The following is a 22,430-nucleotide window of genomic DNA, read 5'->3' on the forward strand; positions in this document are numbered from 1 at the left end:
CAAACCAGGCGGAAGCTACCTCTCTGTCGCTCAGCGGGATCGATTATACGTTGCGAGTCAACTTCATAGCTGAGCAGCGAAGATAGATCCACATGCTATGTGCTGGTCGCTCCGGGTGCCTTTACCTATCAGTTCCAAGTGCAGACAACCATGTACGATGCATTTGGCAGTTCCTGAATCCCGGCTTCTTCAGAGACACTACTCGGAATATCCAAAGTTACTGAAGGTGTTCTTTCGGTTGTTATGAGCCAATGCGCCTTATGTACAGTATATACCAGCTACTGTTGAAGGCAAAGCGTGAGGTCGAGGGAACCTTGGAAAGATGGCCGATACCGCGACAAGTCACGGAGATCACTGCGTGCAGGCATGAATGACATCATCCCTGGCTTATCCTCATTTTAATCCCCACAAGGCGTAACACCAGGCGTGGTTTTTCGGCGAACACCATACCACGCTTCGCATGATGCGCCCGATCTGTTATTCCTACCTCCGACCGCAATTCAAAATACACGGAGGAAGAAAAGGGGCACCCACGACGTTAGGCTGCATAATAACCGTTTGGCATAAATCAACAGAGGCTTCCTTCCGAAGACGAGGGAGAAAAAAGCCTTTGCGGAAGGAAAACAATATAAGTAGTATTACCTACAAATTATTAAAAGAAACGCATCGCGTCCGAAATACAGTTGAAAAATGGGCCTCCCTCCTCACACCCCTCACTCCACATACAACACAAGCATGCAGATAACTGAACAGCTCGATTGGCAATAAATCGCCCACACTGGAATTGGATCCTTTGGGGCTCCTCCTCTGACTAGCTAGCTATCGATGACTTCATCGGATCCCAGCAATGCTGGCCTCAAACGCAATATGGAACAGACTCGTCTGCTTGGGCATAAGCACTGTCCTAGTTAAAATCATTTATATCATACTTAATGCGCGGTTTCCAAGCTCATGCGGCTGGATGAAGGCGCATGATGGTTCCCGAAAGTTGTCTTTTTACTCTGTGAGTTTGTGGAGCCGATGGGCTTTGAAAATTACGCAGAGGGAAGGGGGCATTTCGAGGATCATGCGAGTTTAATATATATATATATATATATATATATGTATATGTATGCTAAGGTCGCTCTAAAACGAAAACGAAAATAATATGGGCGGAAAGCGTAGGCAGTAAGTGAAAGGGACAAGAGAAAAGGAAAAAAGAAATAGGAGTGCAGTGAGAACTTGGTAGTGAAGCCAAAGGAAGATGAAGAGAAGATGAGAGAAAGGATATAAACAGTCTGGGAAAGAGGCTGGAGGAGGAAAAATTAAAGGGTGAGGGAGGCTGTACAAAATGCCAGTAACAAATGTCTGAAGTAAACTTCTGAATGATGCAGCCTGACACCTTAGAAATGCAACACAAGAACTAAGGAAGAGGAGAGAAAGGGACTGAGAAGGGGATGAGAACAACAAACGGGCAAAGTAAAGGGGAGAATAGGGGAACATACACTTACGTATTTAAGAGGCAAATGTTCTAGGAAATATCGGGAATCCGAGTGTCAGCTTAAAATACAAAATAGGAAAAGGTATTGAAAAAGTTTATAAACGAGGATACTGGAAAACGGGTATAGGCACAGCGTGTGGAGATGCACCACCGAACGACGATCAGTTGCTACAGTGTGGCATTGCCAGTTAGTATGAGGGATGTAAGAGCAGGTCTCGAAGAGAAAGCTTACTATATTTCCAAAGGAGATATCTGATCGAGTGTGTATAGCCAGTTTCCTCCTTGTTCCTCTCGTTCCAGCCTATGGCATTAGCAAAACCGTTAGTTCGCAGATATCCCGAATGTTTTGTTTTGGCTCAAGTATCGAAACAGCGCCACTACTAACCATTCATACGGCCAAACTATAAGATGCCCCTGTATCAAATTCATCAAATCTTCCGCTTCAGCCTTCGATATGATATCGTCAGAAGCATGGAATTCCCGCCGCGATGAACGGGTGGTTGCTCTCCGTCTCCGCCTTTGGGACTGCGAGGCTGTCGGGCGCAGGCTACCGTCTGCCCATTTCTGCGGGCTCCTTTCTACCTCAGGGAATGATGCTATCACGCCATCCAAATTCTGGCTGGAGTGCGACGATTTCGTCTCCGTCGCCTTTAATGCATCTTTTTCTCCCTGAGATGTGCCAGGCTCCTGGTGGGAAAGCTCGAACCTCTTCCTCTCGATTTGGGCTTTGTTTGCTTCTGAGGCCCAGTGTCTCAAATCCTCTTCGGCAGCTAAGGTATCGCATTTAACTGGGTTCAGGACTTTATCTTTCATATCATGCCCCATCTTTTCAGCCTTTGCCAGTTGGTTAGGGATCAGGGCAGAGCCAGGAGGACCAGTTACTTTGGCAGCTTCTAGGTTATTTTTGGCTTCGTGAGCTTTGGCCTCATAGTGGCTTTGGCCCTGCATATCAGCGAAGCGTTCAGCATAGGCAGTATATTCTTTGTATTCCTTCCATGTTTTGACTTCGTTATCAGGCATACAGCGAAAAACACTGCGATATAATTTTGTATTGTTTTCTGCTATTGCTTGCCAGATATCCAAATAAAATGAGTCATTCAAAGGGTCCCTCATGCAGTCCTTATCCACCACTGGGAGTTTGATTTCAGACGAAACTATATGTGTTCTGTTAGGGATATCTTGGGAAGTTTGCAGCGAGGGATTACCGGCATTGCTAGATAGATCATAAGCCGTAGGCTGAGTGGATGGTCTGGAACTGGGAACACTTGGATCAAAGTTCTTCGCTGCAGCTGGTGGGGAATCCTCGTGCTCGCCGTGATCTCCGGTCTGAGACGGTAGCTCTTTGGGAACATTAGATTGTCTGCTTCGGCTGTTAGGATCTCCAGGTGATCCTGGGCCAAGGAATTCTATCCTATCATCCACAATGAACGAGTCACGACCATCACCATGACCTGCCTCCTGAATACTCTTCATTTGGTCGACACCGTAGCCCTCCAGATCCTTCTTGTGGTCCTCATTCCTCATTACTCTCGAGTCCTGGGTGAGCTTTTTGTTACTCTTAAGATTGGGGTTGTTTGCCTGTTCCCAATCAACATCGTGGTTGAAACTGTGCATTTCTTCCGATCTAGCAAGGAATTCATCTTGTATTCGGTGTCTTCGTTCTAATAACTCTCTCTCATCTTGTCTTTCTGTAGCCTCATCAAACTCACGATCGAGCATATCGTCGCTGTAGTTGTAAGGAGTATTTGGTTCCCCTCGCGCATTCATTTGGTCAGATTCAGCTTCGGCTTGTTCCATAATTTCATCGACGTCCAAGCCGATATGCTCTCTCATAAGCCGCATCCGAAGTGTGTGAGAGAAACGACCAACAAGGTACGGCTTGCCGCCCATGGTGGACCACAGCAGATCTGTATCTCGAACGATTGCAGCACACTCGGAATCTCTTGAACCAAGCATAGAACGCTCGTTGATATTAGCAGAGCCAACTATCGCAACTCGATCATCAACGATCATGCACTTGGCATGAATATACAACTGCTCTGTTACTAAGTGTTTCCGTGGACCGATCTTTCCCCACGATCTTAGACTGAAAAATTGGATGTAGTCTTCCGGTTCGATTCCGGAGGCTCGAAGTCGGCCGAATATGGATGTCTCTCCGCGACAGATGCTTCGATATTGACATTGCATGATTAAACGAACACTAGTACCTCCCTCCGTATCAACCTGATTTTGGAAACCAGGCATAAGAGGTATCAGGATCACAGCTCGCCATTCTTCATCACTCCTAGATGCTCGAATAATACGTTCCACGAGAGCATCCCCAATAAGGTTTTCAATCTTCTTTCCTTCAATTTCACAACTGGTAATGAAAAACTGGTTTTCGATGTAGACGAAGTGCTCCGACTGTTCAATCATCTTGACATAAGCATTCATGATGCTGTGTTCAGTCACGTCAGGTGTTCCGGTTGACCAAGTGCTGCTTGAACGGAGGATCTGAACCTCGCAAGTGCCATCAAGGCCAAGAGATTCCAAATCTGCAGGATTAAAATCCGGCGGAGGTAGCAGGAATGGAGTTGGCCGAGTAGGTTTTCGTTGTCTTAGAATGTAATTCCATCGCTGAACAAAATGCCTTGTGAGGTCGCGAGCCGGCTGTCCTACCACATGCATGGCAATGTCATGCCACGGCATTCTAGGAACAACCTCGCGGTCGTACATTTCTTCATACGGTTTGTCGAGGTCATAGAAATCCTGAATTCTCGGGTTCGAATAATCTTTCCCAGGCCAGAGCTGACAATGATCCGCATCTTTAGGCACATCAGTCAGTTCAAATCCTGTCAACTTGTCATCTGTAAGAAGATGTTGTGGAGTATCCCATCTCCCAAAGCAAAGATCAATTCCTCCAATGAATGCAAGAGTATGGTCAACCAGACACAGCTTCTCGTGGTGAGCCCAGAAAAAAGTATTTTGTCGAAACTGGTTGGGAGATCTTTGCACGAAGATATTCGGGTGCAGATCAAGCAAAGAAAATTTGGAGTACTCAGAATCAATAGGAATGGCAGAGTTGATGTTTCGATACATTATCACAAAAACCTTGACGCCCTCCTGCGCTTTCTTTTGAAGCAATCGATCGAGCCTCCATTTCTGGCTAATAGCAGCTGGCCGCCGCATGTAGAGCTCGGGACTCAACCACCAATCATGGATATACACGACGTCTTTGGCCTGGTTTATGGCGCGGGATACCACCCACATATAGTCACGGCCATCGACTAGCCATTGAGCGAAACAATTTGGACGCACAGGAGCAAAGCTATCGAACCTATTAGGTTTCGACCAAGGTGTGGTATCCATCATGAATCGAATAGAGTCTTCAAACTGATGTAACTGACGTTCATTTCGAGCGAGCAATCTCAATTTACGTTCGGAGTTCTGAAGTTTTAGTGTATGGTGCTGTGGATGCGCAGCCGACTCTTTTGCGGATCGAGCTAATTGTTTAGGTTTTTGGTCACGTAGCCGTACTTTCTGGTGCTGAATTTGGAAGAAAGGATCTACCAAAAAGACGTCGTAGATGTTCATTTCTTCAGGTGAATCAACACAAACAACATAGCTATGTCGTACCAGGAACCATTTCGGCGAGTGTCGCGATTTTATCATGGCTGGATTGAGTGCTCTCCGGAAATCAAGTCCCTTCGACGATTGAATAACGAGGAACCCCTCCTTGCCATGGTAACTACCTTCCGATGCCAGCCTAACACCTAATGCTGAAAGTTCCAAGAATTTGCAAAGTCTGTTACTGTCAGGGCGAAAAATGAGGAAACGGATCATTTGCTGTAGATAGATCTCGAGTTTTTTCCGTTGGCGTTCCGGGTACGATTCCTTTTTAATCCCTCCAATGGACGCAGCGCGCGTAATGCCTGACTCCAAGACCCCCGACGCACCACTTTCCACTGGAGCAGTCAAGCTCGACCGTCTCCGGGAAAGACCTAGGGACGAGCGTCGTTTCTTTTTCCTGTTTACTTTTTCGTTACCACTGGTACCATCTCCTGCAGTTTCAAAGCCTCCTTCATCGGCTTCTTCTTCCCCCTCACTCTCCAGACCGCGAACACCCCGTAGGTAAGGGAAGGCGCTTCTTGGAAAACGGGGTAAAGGGTGCGCTGAGTCATGGGCTTTAAGCTGAATATACCGCATGGTCCCAATTTGGAGTTTATACTTTATATGTAGGTTGGCGAAATCCCTGAGAGTTCTGTTAATTACCCATTTCATCCGTGTCATTCCGCTGCCATATTCTAGTTCTATTCGGAACGTCAAGTGGCGATCACTAGAGTGTGGGTCAAATTTGCTGTCCGTGATATGAACCTTTAGCTGCTCAAGAAGGATAGGGATACGCCTGCTTCCATGCTCGTCCCTTTGGAACATACTTGCCAACAAAAGAGCAGCGGGGATGCCAGAGATAAGCTCGGCGAGTAGCTCGGCAGACTTGACATGGTCTACTGTGGTTTCGACCTTTTTGCGGTGACCGATCATTTTTAGCCCTGCTTTAATCTGTCGCCATCTCTGAGCACTAAGGCTGGACCCTCTTTCTGCCTTGTGTCTTCTCCATGTTGCAGTAAGACCCTCACCATGGTCAGGCTGGCCACCAAATCCTGTTAAACGCCGAAAATTACTAAGCCTTTTCTCATCTTGAGAACCTCGACCTTCCGTCCGACTTGGACCGCTGTAACTTAACCCGCGAGCGCTATGGAGCCATCCGTTTCGTCTTCTCCACATATTATCACGTTTTAACCTTTCTCGGCCTTCATCTTCAGAAACCCCGTCACGTGTCGGAGTGTGTGGTTCAGTCCTGCGAGAGAAATGGCTTCCGAAGAAATTGTCTCCATGAGTATAAGAGCCGCTTGGATGGAAACTTGGCCGCGCACTTGACTTTGGGGTCGTAGGTGCAGTATGGGACCCCGAGCCACGTTGTCTTCGGATTTTCCGCTTCCTTTTAGGTATACCAACCGCCTGTTCCCCAGAACTTGACTCCGCATCCGCATCCATCTCGCTTCCTTCCTCCTCAAGAGTGTTGGGGAAACGGAATTCCCCTCTTTCTGATCTTGGAGTGGCGGTATCTCCAGGTGGTCTAGGCTCCGCGGATTCATCCCCTGTAGTTAGGCCACTGGAGGTACGGGCATGTGTTGGGAAGGGAGGGGAGGTAGCGAATGTTTTCAGTTTTGAGAACAGGGACGAATGAAACCGGCGGTCCTTCTGGTCTCCATCTTCTGGGCCGATGGAGGAGGCCCTGGAATTCGATCCTCCTTCAACGTCGGAAGCGGTTCGAGCAAACTGCACACTCCGCCGCCCCTGTGGAGTTGAGAAGCCATGTTGCCTCTGCTGTTTTCCCTTTCCAGATTTAGTCGATGGGTTTCGTGAGGGAATGGAAGCAGGCTTAGTCTGATAAGGTATGTTTCCTTGGTGTCCCGAAGCGTCGATATCACGCGCGGGCTGTTCTGAGCTTGGAGGTTCGAATCCCGTGCCCAACTCTACAAGCGTTCCGGGGGCTCCATATGTCCCATTGATTCCGTTCACAGGATCTTTCTTTAGGTCACTCGAGTGCAATGTTTCGTCTTCCAAGGAGGTAGTGAAGCTCGCCCCGTTCGTGGAAAGAGTGTGAGGCATCGTAAGCTTCAAGTTTTGTGGAACACTCGACCGTTGTGGCGACGAAGATTGCTGAAGTCCCTCTGTCATTGATGGCGCTGAGTCTTCTCCCATTGTGGCGGGCTTCCTAGATAATAATAATATTCATTGTCAGGGGTTTCCAAACTTTAACAGAGGTCAGCAGCGAGGAGGTTTATAAGAACTGACTACTTGAATAAACAAAGGAGCTAAGGCTGTTTATGAAAGTATCATTACGATATCTCGAACCCTAAGGTTGCGGGCCCGTGGCGGTCCAAGAATAGCAGATCTGGAGACAGAAATCTATCAGAAGCCTTGATCTGATGATAGTTCTCTCCTTGCCTAAACCTGGATATCTTGGGAGTTACAACGAGAGTGGATCCCACTTGAGGCTTACCTAATAATATTATTTTCTGTTGGCCCTAGGCTGCCTATCACGGACTAGCGCACCGCACATACTGTATATGCCTCAGCTGCCGACATGCTAATACAACCACTTAGACGTCCCACATTTTCCGAAGATGAAACACGTGACTTTCATTTTAGTGGACCTCGGACTCCGAACAATTCAAATATTTCGGCAGACTGGATATAAGATCGATATTACCCGATGAGAATGCAATTGCTTGATGGCTACAAAGTATGTTGCGCAGTCCTCTTACCTTGGAAACACGCCACAGATTAATAATATGGCCTCCCCAATTGATCCAATGTTGAAAACCTACTCTCTGCCTGCTCCGCAGGTGTCCAAGAAACTGTTCCCAATTGCTGGAATCCTTTGCTCCATCTATGGTCTGGATGAACTCCCTATGCAAGCTAAGGAGGTATCATGTCTATACCTCATGCACCCACGACTGAGCACGGCAGATTCAATGGAAGGCTTTGCGTGCCATGCTATTGCAGATTGGAACAACAGACTGCGGGAGGGGCGAGTGTCCGTAAGCCAGCAAAACAAGGGTCTAATTGCGGTAGCATTTGACCAACGGAATCATGGATTGAGACTCGTTGACAAGCTGTCAAACTGCGCTTGGAAGGAGGGAAATCCTAAACATGCACAGGATATGTTTGCTACGTATCGTAGGTGTACTACTTATTTTCCCTCAATTTTTTGCTGGAGATCGGAAACAATAAAATACAACCACACCATGCTGCCATATCTATCGCTCTCACCAGTACTAATACAAATCTGTAGAGGGCACGGCTCGTGATGTCTCCCTCTTAATAGACTTCATGGACACCTATGCCTTCCCGGATGCCTCACGCAAAATCACAACTAACCTTGCCCTCGGTGTCTCTCTCGGTGGCCACTCAGTATGGAACTGCCTCCTACACGAACCCCGAGTCACTAATGCCGTCATCATCATTGGCACCCCAGACTACACAAGCCTAATGACTGAACGTGCCAAACTCTCCAAACTATCCTCTTGGAAAGATTCCACACCGCCAGGCTCCCAATTCCTCGGCTCCGAATCCTTCCCACAGTCGCTCATGGATGCCATCAGGAAATACGATCCTGCTAGATTCTTCCTGAGCCAGCTGGGCAACCCTATCGTCTCAGAACCCATGCTCCATGGCATCCTTCCCGAACCCACCGATCATGAAAAGAAAGTCATCGGCCCACTCATAACACGGTGTCTACAGGGGAAAAGAATCATGCTGATCTCTGGTGGTAAGGATAAGTTGGTCCCATACGCGCGAGGAGAGCCGTTTCTGATGTGGCTGAAAAAGGCGATTTCGCCAGGCGGGTGGTTTGCCAATGGAGCTGTGACTTTAGAGGATCTCATATTTGAAGACGCGGGACACGAGGTTACCCCCGCGATGATGGAGCAGGCAATTCGGTTTATTGGGGAAACCCTTGCAACGTGCGCTGAGAGCGCGCAGCCCAAGGTGCTCACGTCGAAGATATAGAAGAGCCACGTCCTAGATTAACGTCGCTGACACGCATATACAAAGGTGTCCGCGATGATTCTTTTGTAGTACCCCAGGAGACGATATCCACGTTCCTGTAGGTAATGAACCTATGAGAATGGGACATTTGAAATAAATTCACTCGGATTTCTCCATATACAATCCATTGATGTCATGTCAGCGGCGCGTGCATATAGACACAGTTCCTTGTCAGACACAGCCAAAAAAGTAGCTTTGAAAAGAATGGAATCAGTTGTTTTTCATTCCACTTGAGGTATTCTATCTTATATCGTAGTTTTTTTTCCTTTTGCCTCTTTTTCAATAGGAAAGGAATTAAAGCTTTAAGTTTTCGAATGCACCATGATAGAACCCTTATGCTCCAGCCCAATTTCTTTCGCACTTTGGCATTTGGCGGAATAACGGTAACCTTGGTGCTTTCCGAAGAAGTGATCCGTGACACAAAGTCCTTTTATTCTTTTCTCTTTCATGAAAAGTATCAAACCTGACACTGCTCTAACAGGCCTTGACACAAAAAAAAAAAAAAGAATAGAAAATTACATGCGTTTAAAAAGACCACCCTTAACACCCATCCATTATAATTTGCATCCAAATCAAACAATTCGCATGCAACACACCATGCACACATCGTATTTATGCAACGAGCTCAGCAACACCACCAGCCTCTTTGATCTTCCGCTCAGCCTCTTTGCTGAAATATCGAGCCCGAACAACAACGGGAATCTCTGGGAGTCTGCCTTTGCCAAGGACCTTGGAGTAGCCGAGAGGGAGCAAGTCGAGAACGGGGGCGGTATTTGGTTTCTGGTTGTTCACATAGGCATCACGGGTTGCGACGGGGATGAGTGACCATAGCTATACACCCACGAAAATTCAATCAGCCTCTACGTTTACATTCCAAATGGACACCAATTCCTTGTGCATCGCCTATATCGCCGATATCTTTTTGATTCGTTCCATTTGTTTTTCCACCCAAAAGCTCCATTCCTCCTGACTTCTTCTCTCTTCCTAGTAGTTTCCCACTTCAATCCACCCGAATGAACAAGGAATCGAAAGAACGTACCTTATCAAGGTTTATGATAGGTTTCCAGAACTTATTCTGCGTCTTGTGGAAATATCTCATGCCGACCTTTCCAAAGTAACCTGGATGGTACTTGTCTAAATTAGTCCGGTGGTGGTGCTGGCCACCAGCCATACCGCGGCCACCGGGATGCTTGCGGTGTTTTCCAATTCGACCGTAGCCAGCGGAAACATGGCCACGGCTAAATTAAAATAATCGAAAAAAAAAAAGGATATGGTATTAGCAATCGATAATTAAAAGCGCTCTAGCGTTTGATTGCTGATTTCGATGTTCATTGGAAACATTGCGGTTGGAGGGCGGTGCAGTGTTTTTGATCAATCTCTTGTGGACAAGCACTTAAAATAACTCACCTCTTTCTCGTCTTTGAAAGTCGGGTAGGCATCGTGTCGACGATATTGGATTCGACAAGGCTGTCGGGGTGTTGAACGTTGAGATGAGTTTGACGACGTTGGTTGCAAGCTCAAGGCCCCAGAGGTTCATGATGTCTCGCTTAATGTGTGTGTCAGGATTTTCTTGTTAGGGAAGTTGTAGGGCCCAAGCCCTACCTTCTCCAAGAAGGAATTTTAGATTCAATCATGTGACATAAAATCCATCCGATAGATAGAGCTGTGATTAAAACCTCGGTAAATGTAAACAAAGGACAATGATCTACTTCATGGCTTTTGCACTTTCTACTCATTCCCAGCCGTATTTATATTCGATGCTCTTTTTTTTCGAAAGAAGGCAGAAATATCCCCAATTGCTCTCTCAGCTGGCTGCTCTGACGCCCCCGCCACAAGGCTTTGTCGAATCCAACTTGGTAGTTTGTTCTGTATGCGTAGACTGCTATACCGTTTATCCATCATAAGGATCGCAGCGTAATCACCCTGGTGCCTGATTGCCCGACCAATACATTGGTTCACAGTCCTCATGCATGCATTCTCGTAGAACTCCCTCCCAGCAGCTTTCGCCTTCAACTTGCGATTTTGCTCCGAAATCTCTTTGCCCTTATGGTCCTGATCTAACGATGATGACAGGGATAAGTACGATTCATAGGCTTTGGACTCCACATGTTGTATTTTAGCTTGCCATACCGCACTACGGATGTTTGGAAACGGGAGCCCAACGACTATCACCCCTCTGCCCAGCTTATCAGAGAAATTGATTCCTTCAGACAACTTCCCACCCATAACTGACAAGAGCAACGCGCCACCCTGGGATCCAGTGCTAATGGCGCTAGAATAACCTTGAAGTAATTCGTCAACATCTGTAGCTTTGTCTTGGGACTCGTGGAAGACAGCTTTGGATCTTTGGATCGAATCGATGATGCTAGGTCCGGTAGTTGGGATGTGCTTCTTCCAGATCATCAAAACTAGGTTTAAGTAGTCGTAACTTGGGAAAAAAGCCACGACACCATCTGGTATAACACAGCACAATGCTGCGATGGTCTTGCCAAGATCAATTATCTGTAGCCGTCCAAAAATTAGCGACTTTTTCCTGGTGGATCATGAAAGTCCAAGATGAGAGATAGCGTATTCTCAACATACCATGCTCTCATCATTTCGTTTCCCGTAAGTAAAATCAAATTCGGTATTGCAAGTTCCCCTGACTACTGGGATTGCTGCCAGATTATCAGGCGGTATCACGTGGCCAAAGCTAAAAGTTTCGAGTCGACCTGTATCCAAATAGGGAAACAAATGTTCTGCATAATCTTCCATCTACCAAATAAACGAGACATCAACTTGTCACTTCCTTTTCGTCCAAGGGAACGGAATTTAACATACAGGTGACATTGTACCTCCCGCAAGAATCACACTCCTTGAGTCCTCTACGATTTCCCGAAAGTGATTGGTAGGATCCAATAACATGTATTTCAAGAAGACATCGTTCTGGCTAATCTCGTAAAAGAGTTTCCCCTCTGAGGATGGGTTCATCAATGAGAGAACGAAGCTTTGAACTTGAAAGAGAACAGGAACTGAAAGTCGAGTAGCATTTTTGTCCGCAGCTTGTGACTTCATAGATGACTGCTCAGTGAAGCCGTCGACTTTCCTCGCCAGTTTGCTTTTATGCAGATACCGTGATAACTTGTGTGGGTTTATTTGATCAACCCCTTTCCCCGTCATTATGTCAGACGGGAGGAGGACACCCTCTGCAGGCTGCGTTCTTTCCAGAACGATTTTCAAGTAATCAGATATCGAACTCACAAGCCGAATCACCTGGGTGACGTAGACCCTATTGCTCCCCTTTAAGTGAGTCTTATACTTCCTGGCGTAAGTGGTGAGCTGGTAGATGGCCAATTGAAGTTGAGATAGCGACACAGACACAGAATGTATATCGGAAATGGCGTCGATGAGATTATGGGCTTCATCAATAATTACGACGTGGTTTTTGAGAGAAATGTTTAAGGCATCCCTTGCTGATCTCTGGAGGAGAAGGGGGTATGGTAAAGTGACGATCTAATATAGTATCGTTAATTGAGCAGAGAAGTGATATGTTGATTAAAATGCAACAAACCTACTTCGCTAAATTTAATTATTGATCGAGAAGCGTAGTACGGGCATATCCCAATTTTAGATCCTATTTTACCGATATCCTCGATGTCTCGCACTTTTGCTAGCGTAAGGTCGCGAAAATCGTTGACAAGGGTTTCATTCTCCTTCGTGGGTAGAAATGGGCATCTATACTCCGCGGGTGTTTCAGAGCGCTGGATATCCAAACAGCGTTCGTTTACCGCCGTTGAGTTGCCAAGACCCCGTACCGTCGAATTGATACAGAGTGTCTTTCTCGACCCGAGAGAGAGATGTTTCGTGCTCTCTTCCAAGGCAACATCGGGATAGGATATATCTGTAGCTTTAACCTGATCACCTACCTCGGGAGGAATACTTGGCGGTAACTTTACTCGCCGCAACTCGTGGGCAAATTGAGTCAATTGAGAGTGTGTTCTCGAGCAGTAGAATACTCGAATCTCATCCTCCGGCTCGGAATCGGCGCGATCATCAACGGGCCCGCCATTTAGCTTCTCGAGTAAAGCAAGGGTATCAGCAGAGAGTACGCCTTTAGTGTTCGAAATCGCATCCACAGCCGTTCGTTCTTCGTTATCGCTATAATAGTCTTCTAATTCGAATTGGTTCTCATACCCCTGTTCGGAAGCATCGTTTCCCGCAGTCAATTTCTATTTATAAGGAGTAATTAGGATCGCCCATTTCTGTAATCTGTTGGATTATAACCTATTATAACCTACCCTTTTCTTAGAGGTATGGTTGCCGTCCACAAACTGCTTTCGCTGCCGTTCTTCATCTGCGCGGATTTTCGCCAAACGGGCTTCCAATTGCTCTCTCTTCTCCCGGATAAATCTTGTTTTCTCTCGCCGTGAGTATTCTAACATCCATTCTGGTTCACTATTAGCTAATATCTCTGTACATCAGCCTCAGATCCTCCATATCTATGAGGTTGGGATATAGCTGACAGAGTGACTGGTCAATTGTATTGAGGAACGCTGCGCGTTTATGACCACGGAGCCACGTTAAAGAGCCACATATTAAACTGAGCGATTTGCCCTACAGCAAAGCAAACACGTTAGATGCATGAAACACGCGTTTTTGGAGCAAGGTCTGGATATGCCGTTCTTGCAATCTCGTTTTCAATAACCCTTCTTTAGTGAAAAATCGATAAGAGGCAAAGGCTGAGGATTGAAAGAACACATCTCCGGCATTTCCAAATATTTAAAAAGAAACTCTAGCGAATTAGGACTTCCTATATGCTCATAGGATGTTTCCAGTCGACGGATGAGATGAACATACGGTACCTGAGATTTGTCAGACAACTTCTTCAACCTGTCCATTTGTAAGAGTAAAGCAAGGTACCTGTGGGCGACTCAAATATACCAACTTTGCCACCTTCAATACAGTCGAACAATGCTTGCATGAACTGGCGTTGGATGTCGTAAGGGATAAACGGGTGGTGGAAGTTTTTCTCGACGGTGTTCATGTTGGCGGAGAGTTGGTTCAACAACAGTCGAGATTCCGCTGAGGGAGCGATTTCTCTAGCCGGGTGGTATCCGCTATAATCTTCATCGTGCATTATACCGCGCATACCGACAGACACCTGTTCAAAGTTTGAGTTTGGAAAGTACAAGCTACGCCAAGACTTTAACCTCGCTAGCGTATTTCCCAAGATTGTCAAGGCGCTGAACATCTCTTTGCTGCTCCTGGCAAAATCTGTGCCAAATCTGTACATCAATGATATCTACACCTGCATGACTCGGGATGATGGCTAGGTATAAGAGTATGTTTAGAGCAAGATTTATGCTCCAATATTATTTACTTGGATTAGATGACAAGGAACATTCGTATAGGCTAGTTACACTTTAAAAACCCCTTGTCGTACGGGCAATGACGTGTGCGTCAAGCAGGTGAAACCAAATTTCTCCAACCCTATATAATGTTTATACTCAGTGTATTGTGCACATCCTGTCACGTTGCGCGCGGGCCGGGAGGTGTTAATCGCATCGTATTGTCGCGAGAATGGTTTCAGTCGAAGCTCCTCGGTATTCCTCGACCCTCCGTACCATTCGCCGCTCCCCCTTCTGTTTCTTCCTTAGCTTCTGGTTTGGCCATATACTAAAATGCGCATGTTGTTGTGGAACTCCTACAGACCTACATGCCTTCATTCTGCCGGGCAGAGTGGTAGAGGATACTTTAAGCGGAACCTAGAAGTGATGGAAAACTGAGTCCCTCCAAGACGGAATTTCAAAGCGAAACGAACATTATTTTGTGTCTTATTCTGGTCAGACATCAACTACTAGGTCAGAATTGAGAAGCCCAAGATCATGTCGCCTGGACGTCGCAATCCTTCAAAGCGCCCTTCCATTATTGTCTGATTTTCACCAGCACTTCGGGTTTCGTGGTTAATCTGGATCAGGGGAATCTCCTATGATTCTGATTGTATGTCCTTCTCGGCGTGTTCCGCCAGGCCACAGCCATCACTTTTGTCAGCAATTTGTTTATCCTCGAAGGGTGGGTATTATTGCAGTGAGGCTTTACGGAAGCCTGCAATTCCGAAAAAGAACGCGGAGCGAAGAGTAAAAATAAAAACGATTCCATAAACCATAAAACCAGCTGAGAAACAAAAATAGTGGTGGTGGCTGATGCGTGGCTGTTGAATCCAGATTTGTTAGTTACCTCTCGACTGGCTTCATTTCTACCTGGATAAGCAATTCGATGAATAACCCAAAAGCAGCCGGGTCATCCAAAGCAATACGAGAAGCTGAGCAAAAAGCTCTGGAAAGTTATCCGGGACAAGCCCATGAACATTCCCAAGCCAACAGCACAGAGCAATAGTATAGTAAGTTACAAATAGCAGTGAATTAGTTACTCCTAGGAGTTATCATACAAACGCCACAATAAGCTCCCAATCGTCAACAACAGCCGCACGGCACAACTGTTTTCAGCGCCTCTCACTGAGCAGCGGGTGGAGTGCGAACCTCGAATCCAGTGCCCGGATGACGCGCTCCCCATTTGCTCGGGCTCTTGTAGATGACCTCCAACTACACTGTGTGTCTGTTTCGCTCTTCCTGTTTTTGTGTTCTTGTCCTTGTTTTGTTCTCCGTTGGCGGTGTCAATCCCTTTCCAAGTAAGATCATAGACCTGAGAAGTAGCTCGATATAGCGGGGTTGAGGCTCAGCTCTCGCTGTTCTCAGAACATCTTCAATTTCTCACCCTGTCCATTACCTATCATTTTCTCGTCCTCCTCCGCACCGCCTTTCCCTCTGACAAGTCTCCTCTGTACCTCCATCGGCCTGATGAGCCCAGGATCATAGCTGGTTTGAATACATACCATGTCCACCACTGTATGAGAGGACCGCTCCTGCGAATAATACGAATAATACAACAGCCTTTACTCGTCTCAGCAAGGTTGCTTCGCAAATTGAATTAGCCGTTTCCACGCGAACAAAGGTGCACGCTCACCAGCAGGCCCATGTTGAACCCCCCAGCCCAAGAGGGGTTAGCAAAGCTTAGGCAGTGTGACAGCCAGAATATTATTGCTATTATTAAAACCCGCCATCCTCCGTCCCTCTTTTTGACGCCATGCCTGCTCACCATCAGTCTCCCAATCCTCATATGAGCGCCACTTTTTATCCAGGCAATGTTGATGCTTTCCAAATGCCAGAAGTGATTTCTCCAGCGCCTCAAAGGTAATATGATTTCCCTCATAGAATGAAAAAGGAAAAGAAAAAGAGTGTGAAATAACTCGAAAAAATAAAACACGTCCCAATCAAGGGCTTTCCAAAACTTAGAAGGAATCCCTCTCTTGATGCTCTCCCTGTCCACATACTTTCCACTTTTCTTCATTGTACTGTATTGGCTAACTCGGCTGTTATTAGGGTGATGCCAGAAGTCCCGGAAAATATGCAAGATAACCTCGCCCACCTCGAACGGGAAGCCTACACCCCAGGCCGTATGGCCAGCCAACATGCCCAGTACGATTACCAACAACCACAACCACAACAACAATACCCAAATCGAACATCGTCGGTCCCGAACCAAGGTTATCCGCAGGATGACCGGTCGTACTCAGACGCTTACGGCCAGGAAGCGTACGGACAACCTCTGCAGTCCTTGAGCGAACGGCCTAATTTCTCTCCGTTTCCCGTTCTGCGGAACCCCCCGCCCAATGTCCCTCCAACCGATGATCAACGAGAAGCAAATTTAGAGAGTGGCCGCAATGCAGTCCTGAATTCAAGTGACCCAGAAATGCAACTTGCATGGGCTCAAGATGCCCTTTCATATGTCGAAGTTGCCATGCAAAACGAGATCCGCATGGCCGCCTTCCAACCCCCTAGACCGCAAACCCCACAGATTGAGCGCCAACTGAAAACTGACGCCATCAATGTCGTTTCTTTCCTGGCTGAGCAGAGTCACCCTAGAGCGTTGTTTATCAAAGCAATGTGGCTAGAATTTGGAAAATTTGGTTTCCGCGTTGATAAAAAGGAGGCTTTTCTATGTTACTCTCAAGCAAGTGAGAAAGGGTATGCAAGGGCGGAATACCGTATGGGCATGCAATTTGAAAATTCAGGCGAACCTCTTAAAGCGATCAAACACTATGAGCGTGGTGTCAGTCTAGGGGATTCTGCTTCTAACTATGTAAGGGTGACCTCGTTGATGAAGTAAAATAATTTACAATCTAGAACCTACGGTAACTCACAACTTTTCATAGAGACTTGGCATGATGATCCTCCTAGGGCAACATGGACAACGCCAGGACTATGCTGCAGGTTTAGATCATATTCGATATGCCGCACAAACCTGCGACGAAAATGCTCCTCAGGGAGCCTACGTAAGTCTCATGTTTCCGTTTTTGGGCTATAAGGGTCCCTTGCTGATGTTACTTCGTTCTTTAGGTATACGGAATGCTACTGGCTCGTGAGCTGCCCCAGGTTGTTGTTCCAGACGAATATCTTCCGTGGGATTTAAATGCTGCCAGGATTAACATCGAGAAAGCGGCCTACCATGGGTTTGCAAAAGCTCAAGTGAAAATGGGAGCTGCTTACGAACTCTGTCAACTAGGCTGTGATTTTAACCCTGCTTTATCTCTTCATTATAATGCTCTTGCCGCACGACAAGGTGAACCTGAGGCTGAAATGGCAATCAGTAAATGGTTTCTATGCGGACATGAGGGGCTTTTTGAGAAAAATGACGAGATGGCGTATACCTATGCGAAACGGGCTGCTCAGAGTGGACTGGCAACAGCAGAATTCGCCCTCGGCTACTTTCATGAGATTGGAATATACGTTCCGGTAAATATCAAGGAAGCGAGGATCTGGTACGCAAAGGCCGCAGCTAGGGGTAACAAGGATGCTAGCTCCCGGATCGAGAGTATATCTCGTTCCAAAACCCTATCAAGAAAGGATCACGAGCGCGTTGCCATAGCGCGCATAAAATCGCAGTATGCTTCCCATGGACGGGCTCAACGCTTTGCGGAACCCCAGAGCGTGCAACCTATTCAACAAGATACCTTGGAAATGCCAGACCCATCGCGCATGACAATTTCCAGTAGAGAGCCTAGGAACCATCGACCAATGTCGGCAGCACCATATCCAGAAGCACCTAACACCGGTTATGTCAACCCCCCAGGTCATTACAGTCCAAACATGCGATCATCCTCTGCCTTTGGATTCAATCCGAACATCCGCCCTCATTCTGTCAATCCGGGCGGACCCATGCAAGCCCATAACCCGCCGCCCGCTGGCGGACCAGTACATCCACAAGCCCAAGGTCTCCGACCAGAACCCGGAACGCCAAAACTGGACATCGGCTACTCCGCACCTCCAGACCCTTCCGGTGCTGACCGAAGAAGGCGCCTTCAGCGCCCTGACCACTCAAATCACAATGTGTCCATGCAATCCATTGGCCCGGGCCATGGTGGTGTTTCGCACCCAGACCCTCGAGGAAATCGTTTGCCCTCCTCCTCACATCCACCTTCAGGCGTCCACTACCCCCCTCGTGGTGAATCGAAGCCTCTGAAGACTTCCCCCCCTGCCTCGTCAATGGTGCGACCTGGTCAGAACCCCTCTCATTCGTCTTCCCATGCGTCACAAAAGCCGGCGGGTGGACTACCTGGCAAAGGACCTAAAACATTCGAGGAGATGGGAGTGCCACAAGGCAAGGGTGATAGTGATTGTGTAAGTAACTCGGTCATCAAAATTAGTTTTGCTGTTGTACCAGACAATACATAACTGACAAATACTTTTTGCAGATCGTGATGTGATGCTTGCCTTCCAATCCGCTTAATTTAGACTTGATACCTCATTTACTTTGATTTCATTTATTTGTTGTTTCCCCTGTCAGTTTCAACCCATTTTCAGCAGGTGCAGCGATATGGAGTTTCTTTCTCGCTTCTTTCGATCTGAAAACTATTTACCTTCCTAACGCCTGATTGCCGCTTCCACTTTCACCCACACGACTTTTATTCCTTCAAGTGGCTTTCTTTCTACAAGCGCGATCAGTTTTCTCGCTTCTTTTCCTTACACAAGGACAGCAACTACCTCTCCGATGCCTCTCATGCGAGCCCGCCTGTAAAGCTCCGCGCTCTCGACCTCGATCCCGTCAAAGCGATCATACCTCTTCGATCTGTTCTAATCTCAAATATTGTTCTGCTGCCCGCCCTGCTCAGGCATCACTCCTTCAGTTCACATTAGAAGCGTACACCCCTTATTCCTCGAACCACTCGTCTTCAAAAAAACAAAAACGAAGAAAATAATAGTTTCTGTTCCATGTTATTTTTGAAAGCAATTATTTTCTAAAACCACCCCGGCCTTGGTTCGCAATGAATAATCACCAATTCATTTCAACATTTTATCTCTCTTACTATATCTCTATCTTGTTGCCGTTCTACCTACCTCTTTCGCTCCATGACTATTTAGAGATGAGCATGGGCATGATTTTCCATGCAAGAACCCGTTTATTCCAATACACTCTACAAAAGAGAGAAAGAGAAAGGTTCTACATTACTCCTGCTCACAATGGGCTGTTGGATAAATGTTTTTGGTTGTTCGATTCGTTGAATAGATTTCCGTTTTCTCTTGAAAATTCCGTTGTTTATCCTGCTGACAACCTGTACCTTTTTGTTTATGCGTGCATTTCCCAAGATCTGATTTGAGAACCGTCTATCGATATACGTTTATTCCTATAAAAGTTGATGGGACTTTTACTTCTTCATCTTTTTCCTCTTTATATAAAACATTAGGTAAATAATAAAAAGGCCGAGCAAACAAAACATGTGTTCTAGGAACATATCGCTTGGCACGTGATCACTCCTTTACATGGATCGGTTGACCCCTTATCCATATAGTAACCTTCATCTATCTGTGCTGCCTCTTGCGCCTCGTCTGTCTTCTCCCTTCCTCCGGCTGCCTTCTGTTTCCAAGCCTAAGGTTGGTATTGTATGTAACGTATGCAGAGTCATTGAAGCAAGCACGTATTCCTATTCCACTCTATAGCCCCTGGGGGATCGGAGTCGAAACAGGTTGACGTGTTGCATGTCACTGCGCGACTGAGCTCTCCCAGTTTTCCCTTATCCCTACTCCATCTTTCATTCTCTCTCTCTCTCTCTCTTTCTCTCTCCTGTTAATGAGGATGGGGTATGGATACTGTTCAACACCAGTGTATCCTGTATACTATATGCCATTATACTGACATTCTAGCTTGCAGGAGGCTGACAGGTAGACAAGTGGCATGTCTACATGTAGACACAGCAATATCATCTCATCTCATCTCGAGGACATGGCACCACGCAAAGAGAAAAATGATAAGAATAGTAAGGATAAAGGGGAAGATGGTGAGGAAGTTTCTAGTTTCATCTGTCTTCACTCTTCCTATACAACAGTCTTCCCATGTCTAGTTACCGATCTTTTGCAAATGCCCTTCTTTCTTTAAACGCGTAACCTTCCGTTTTGTTTCCTGCCTCCATGCATATACACCCAGGTTAGTTGACGACGTTCAATAGGAGCAACTATGATCCTAGAGTACCTTCGTGAGTTCCTTTTTCGTTGAAGAACATGGAGCAAGCAAACAAGGCATAATTCCCATTAACTTGCCTGCCCTCGCCATTTCATTATTTTTATAACTACATTCACGTGCACGATTGTCGGTTCGAGATTGACTTACAATCTAAATATTTCCTGGTATCCGGAATTGCTATTGTATTGCATAGGTCAGCAGAAGTAGGTGTAAACTACCAGACGCTCCTCGTTGTCTACTTGACTTGCTGTTCTTGGATAGTTAAAAATTACTGAGGCAAACTTACATTGGATTGATAGTCGACCATATTCAGTGAGTGGGTTATGTTTCTTGCCTCGCCGGTGCTATTACTTGTCTCTTAACAAACCCTCAATACACCAACCCGAAGGCGACCGATATTACTGCCAATTTGCACAACAAAGTAAGCAAAGGTACGATCCCTTCCGTCAGAGTATTAATTATATTTTGGATTTTTAAGATGGGGATGTTTTTTCCAACCTGAGAAATACACATATATATGTGTATATATTGGACAAATAGCATATACCGTCAAAGCGTTGAAGGAGATGCACGAGCGGAAGGAGGTCCAGGGACGTATTGCCGGTATGTGATGTACATACTCTATATGACCCTTCGATCATTCCTAACAGGCAACATCCCACAGGCAAACAAATCGTCTACCACGCCCTCCAAGACGTCCCGTCAGACTCCACCTCAGCTCAACTTGCCGCCCTCGACTGTGAGCTAACCGACCTCCGCGCTCAAATTGCCTCGACAAAACAACATGAGAAATCACTCCGTGCGGAACTGGCAGCCCTCAGCGCCCATGTACCCACGGGAAAACTACGAGAGATGGTATCCAGGCTGGAAATGGAAAGGGAAGAGGTGTTAAGCCGCCTTTCGCTGTTGAGGAGTGGGAGGGTTGCAACGAGGGTTGTTTCAGCGGTGGAGCAAGAAACAGTCAATGGGGAGTGGAGGGTGTGGAAGGGCAGAGTTGTGGTGAGGAAGAGGATCTGTAAAGATATGTGGGAGAAATGTTCTGAGGCGCTGCCAGAAGGGTTTCAGAGAATCGAGGAGTTGTGGGAGACTTTAGGGTTAGATGGCATGTTGTAAAGAGGAGAGGATTGCCAGGGAGAGCTATGTATCTTTCTTTCCTGAAGGTTTTTATACTTTTCCACTCATATTAGGAGCTAGCAAACAGTTGATCCAGCTTCTGTTTCGTATATTTAATCTCACTGCCACAATACACAATTCCCAACTAGTGCCCGGCAGCTGACTGACAGCCTGCGGGATCATGCGTTGAGAACAAGTAGGTGAAAAGCTGATCAGATGGACAGGAGCTCGTGGTGAGGGGATTGCTGGGCGGCTATCTGCCAACTTATCGTGTAAGAGGTCAACTTCCAGATGTTCCCAGCTACGCATCAACATCAACAACAAGCATCGATTTAGTAAGCTTCTACTCTCTTCTGTTCTGGGGACTAATAATTAATCCATGGAATAGATGTCTCGAAGCTGGGATTCGCAAGGCAGAGAGAACCCTGGAATAAAATAAAATAGTGTTGGTGAGTCTCCTTGCCCTGGGATGCCCCACCATCGCCAATCGCCGACCCAAATCCTTAGGCTTGGGATCTAAATAAATCTCTGCCTAACACTAAACCTTCGCGTCTTTCTCTCTTCTGGTCGCCTCCCGTCTACTGTCTAGATATCACGCCCAACTTACAGATACCACGGCAGCATTCTCCAACGTCCCTTCTACAGCTTATCCTATCTTCCCTCTCATTCTAGAGTGTCCTACAGCAGC

General features: G+C 46.6%; 6 protein-coding genes across 6 annotated transcripts; 3 read left to right on the plus strand and 3 right to left on the minus strand.

Annotated features, from left to right (window-relative positions):
• Positions 1-1,641: 1,641 nt before the first annotated feature.
• On the minus strand, positions 1,642-6,001 carry HCAG_03502 (hypothetical protein; the record flags this gene model as incomplete). The annotated part of the gene is made up of 7 exons (XM_001541355.1): positions 1,642-1,648; positions 1,713-1,781; positions 1,866-5,207; positions 5,416-5,460; positions 5,495-5,643; positions 5,732-5,769; positions 5,896-6,001. The coding sequence occupies 7 exons, from the start codon at positions 5,999-6,001 to the stop codon at positions 1,642-1,644; spliced, it is 3,756 nt and encodes a 1,251-aa protein (XP_001541405.1).
• A 916-nt stretch (positions 6,002-6,917) lies between these two features.
• On the plus strand, positions 6,918-9,037 carry HCAG_03503 (predicted protein; the record flags this gene model as incomplete). The annotated part of the gene is made up of 4 exons (XM_001541356.1): positions 6,918-7,123; positions 7,266-7,287; positions 7,783-8,206; positions 8,322-9,037. The coding sequence occupies 4 exons, from the start codon at positions 6,918-6,920 to the stop codon at positions 9,035-9,037; spliced, it is 1,368 nt and encodes a 455-aa protein (XP_001541406.1).
• Positions 9,038-9,688: 651 nt separating this feature from the next.
• On the minus strand, positions 9,689-10,515 carry HCAG_03504 (60S ribosomal protein L28; the record flags this gene model as incomplete). The annotated part of the gene is made up of 3 exons (XM_001541357.1): positions 9,689-9,907; positions 10,116-10,314; positions 10,484-10,515. The coding sequence occupies 3 exons, from the start codon at positions 10,513-10,515 to the stop codon at positions 9,689-9,691; spliced, it is 450 nt and encodes a 149-aa protein (XP_001541407.1).
• Positions 10,516-11,282: 767 nt separating this feature from the next.
• Positions 11,283-14,099, minus strand: HCAG_03505 (conserved hypothetical protein; the record flags this gene model as incomplete). The annotated part of the gene is made up of 8 exons (XM_001541358.1): positions 11,283-11,326; positions 11,359-11,578; positions 11,660-11,787; positions 11,911-12,196; positions 12,317-12,568; positions 12,982-13,284; positions 13,354-13,502; positions 13,976-14,099. 8 exons carry the CDS (start codon positions 14,097-14,099, stop codon positions 11,283-11,285), a joined length of 1,506 nt encoding a protein of 501 aa, XP_001541408.1.
• A 2,099-nt stretch (positions 14,100-16,198) lies between these two features.
• On the plus strand, positions 16,199-18,878 carry HCAG_03506 (conserved hypothetical protein; the record flags this gene model as incomplete). The annotated part of the gene is made up of 5 exons (XM_001541359.1): positions 16,199-16,305; positions 16,495-17,254; positions 17,328-17,447; positions 17,512-18,792; positions 18,867-18,878. 5 exons carry the CDS (start codon positions 16,199-16,201, stop codon positions 18,876-18,878), a joined length of 2,280 nt encoding a protein of 759 aa, XP_001541409.1.
• Positions 18,879-20,245: 1,367 nt separating this feature from the next.
• HCAG_03507 (predicted protein) lies at positions 20,246-21,742 on the plus strand (the record flags this gene model as incomplete). The annotated part of the gene is made up of 6 exons (XM_001541360.1): positions 20,246-20,250; positions 20,359-20,447; positions 20,616-20,642; positions 21,018-21,050; positions 21,170-21,232; positions 21,294-21,742. 6 exons carry the CDS (start codon positions 20,246-20,248, stop codon positions 21,740-21,742), a joined length of 666 nt encoding a protein of 221 aa, XP_001541410.1.
• Between the last annotated feature and the right edge of the window lie 688 nt (positions 21,743-22,430).

This window comes from Histoplasma capsulatum, genomic scaffold (genome assembly GCF_000149585.1).
Source record: "Histoplasma capsulatum NAm1 scaffold_3 genomic scaffold, whole genome shotgun sequence".
Lineage (NCBI taxonomy): Eukaryota > Fungi > Ascomycota > Eurotiomycetes > Onygenales > Ajellomycetaceae > Histoplasma > Histoplasma mississippiense.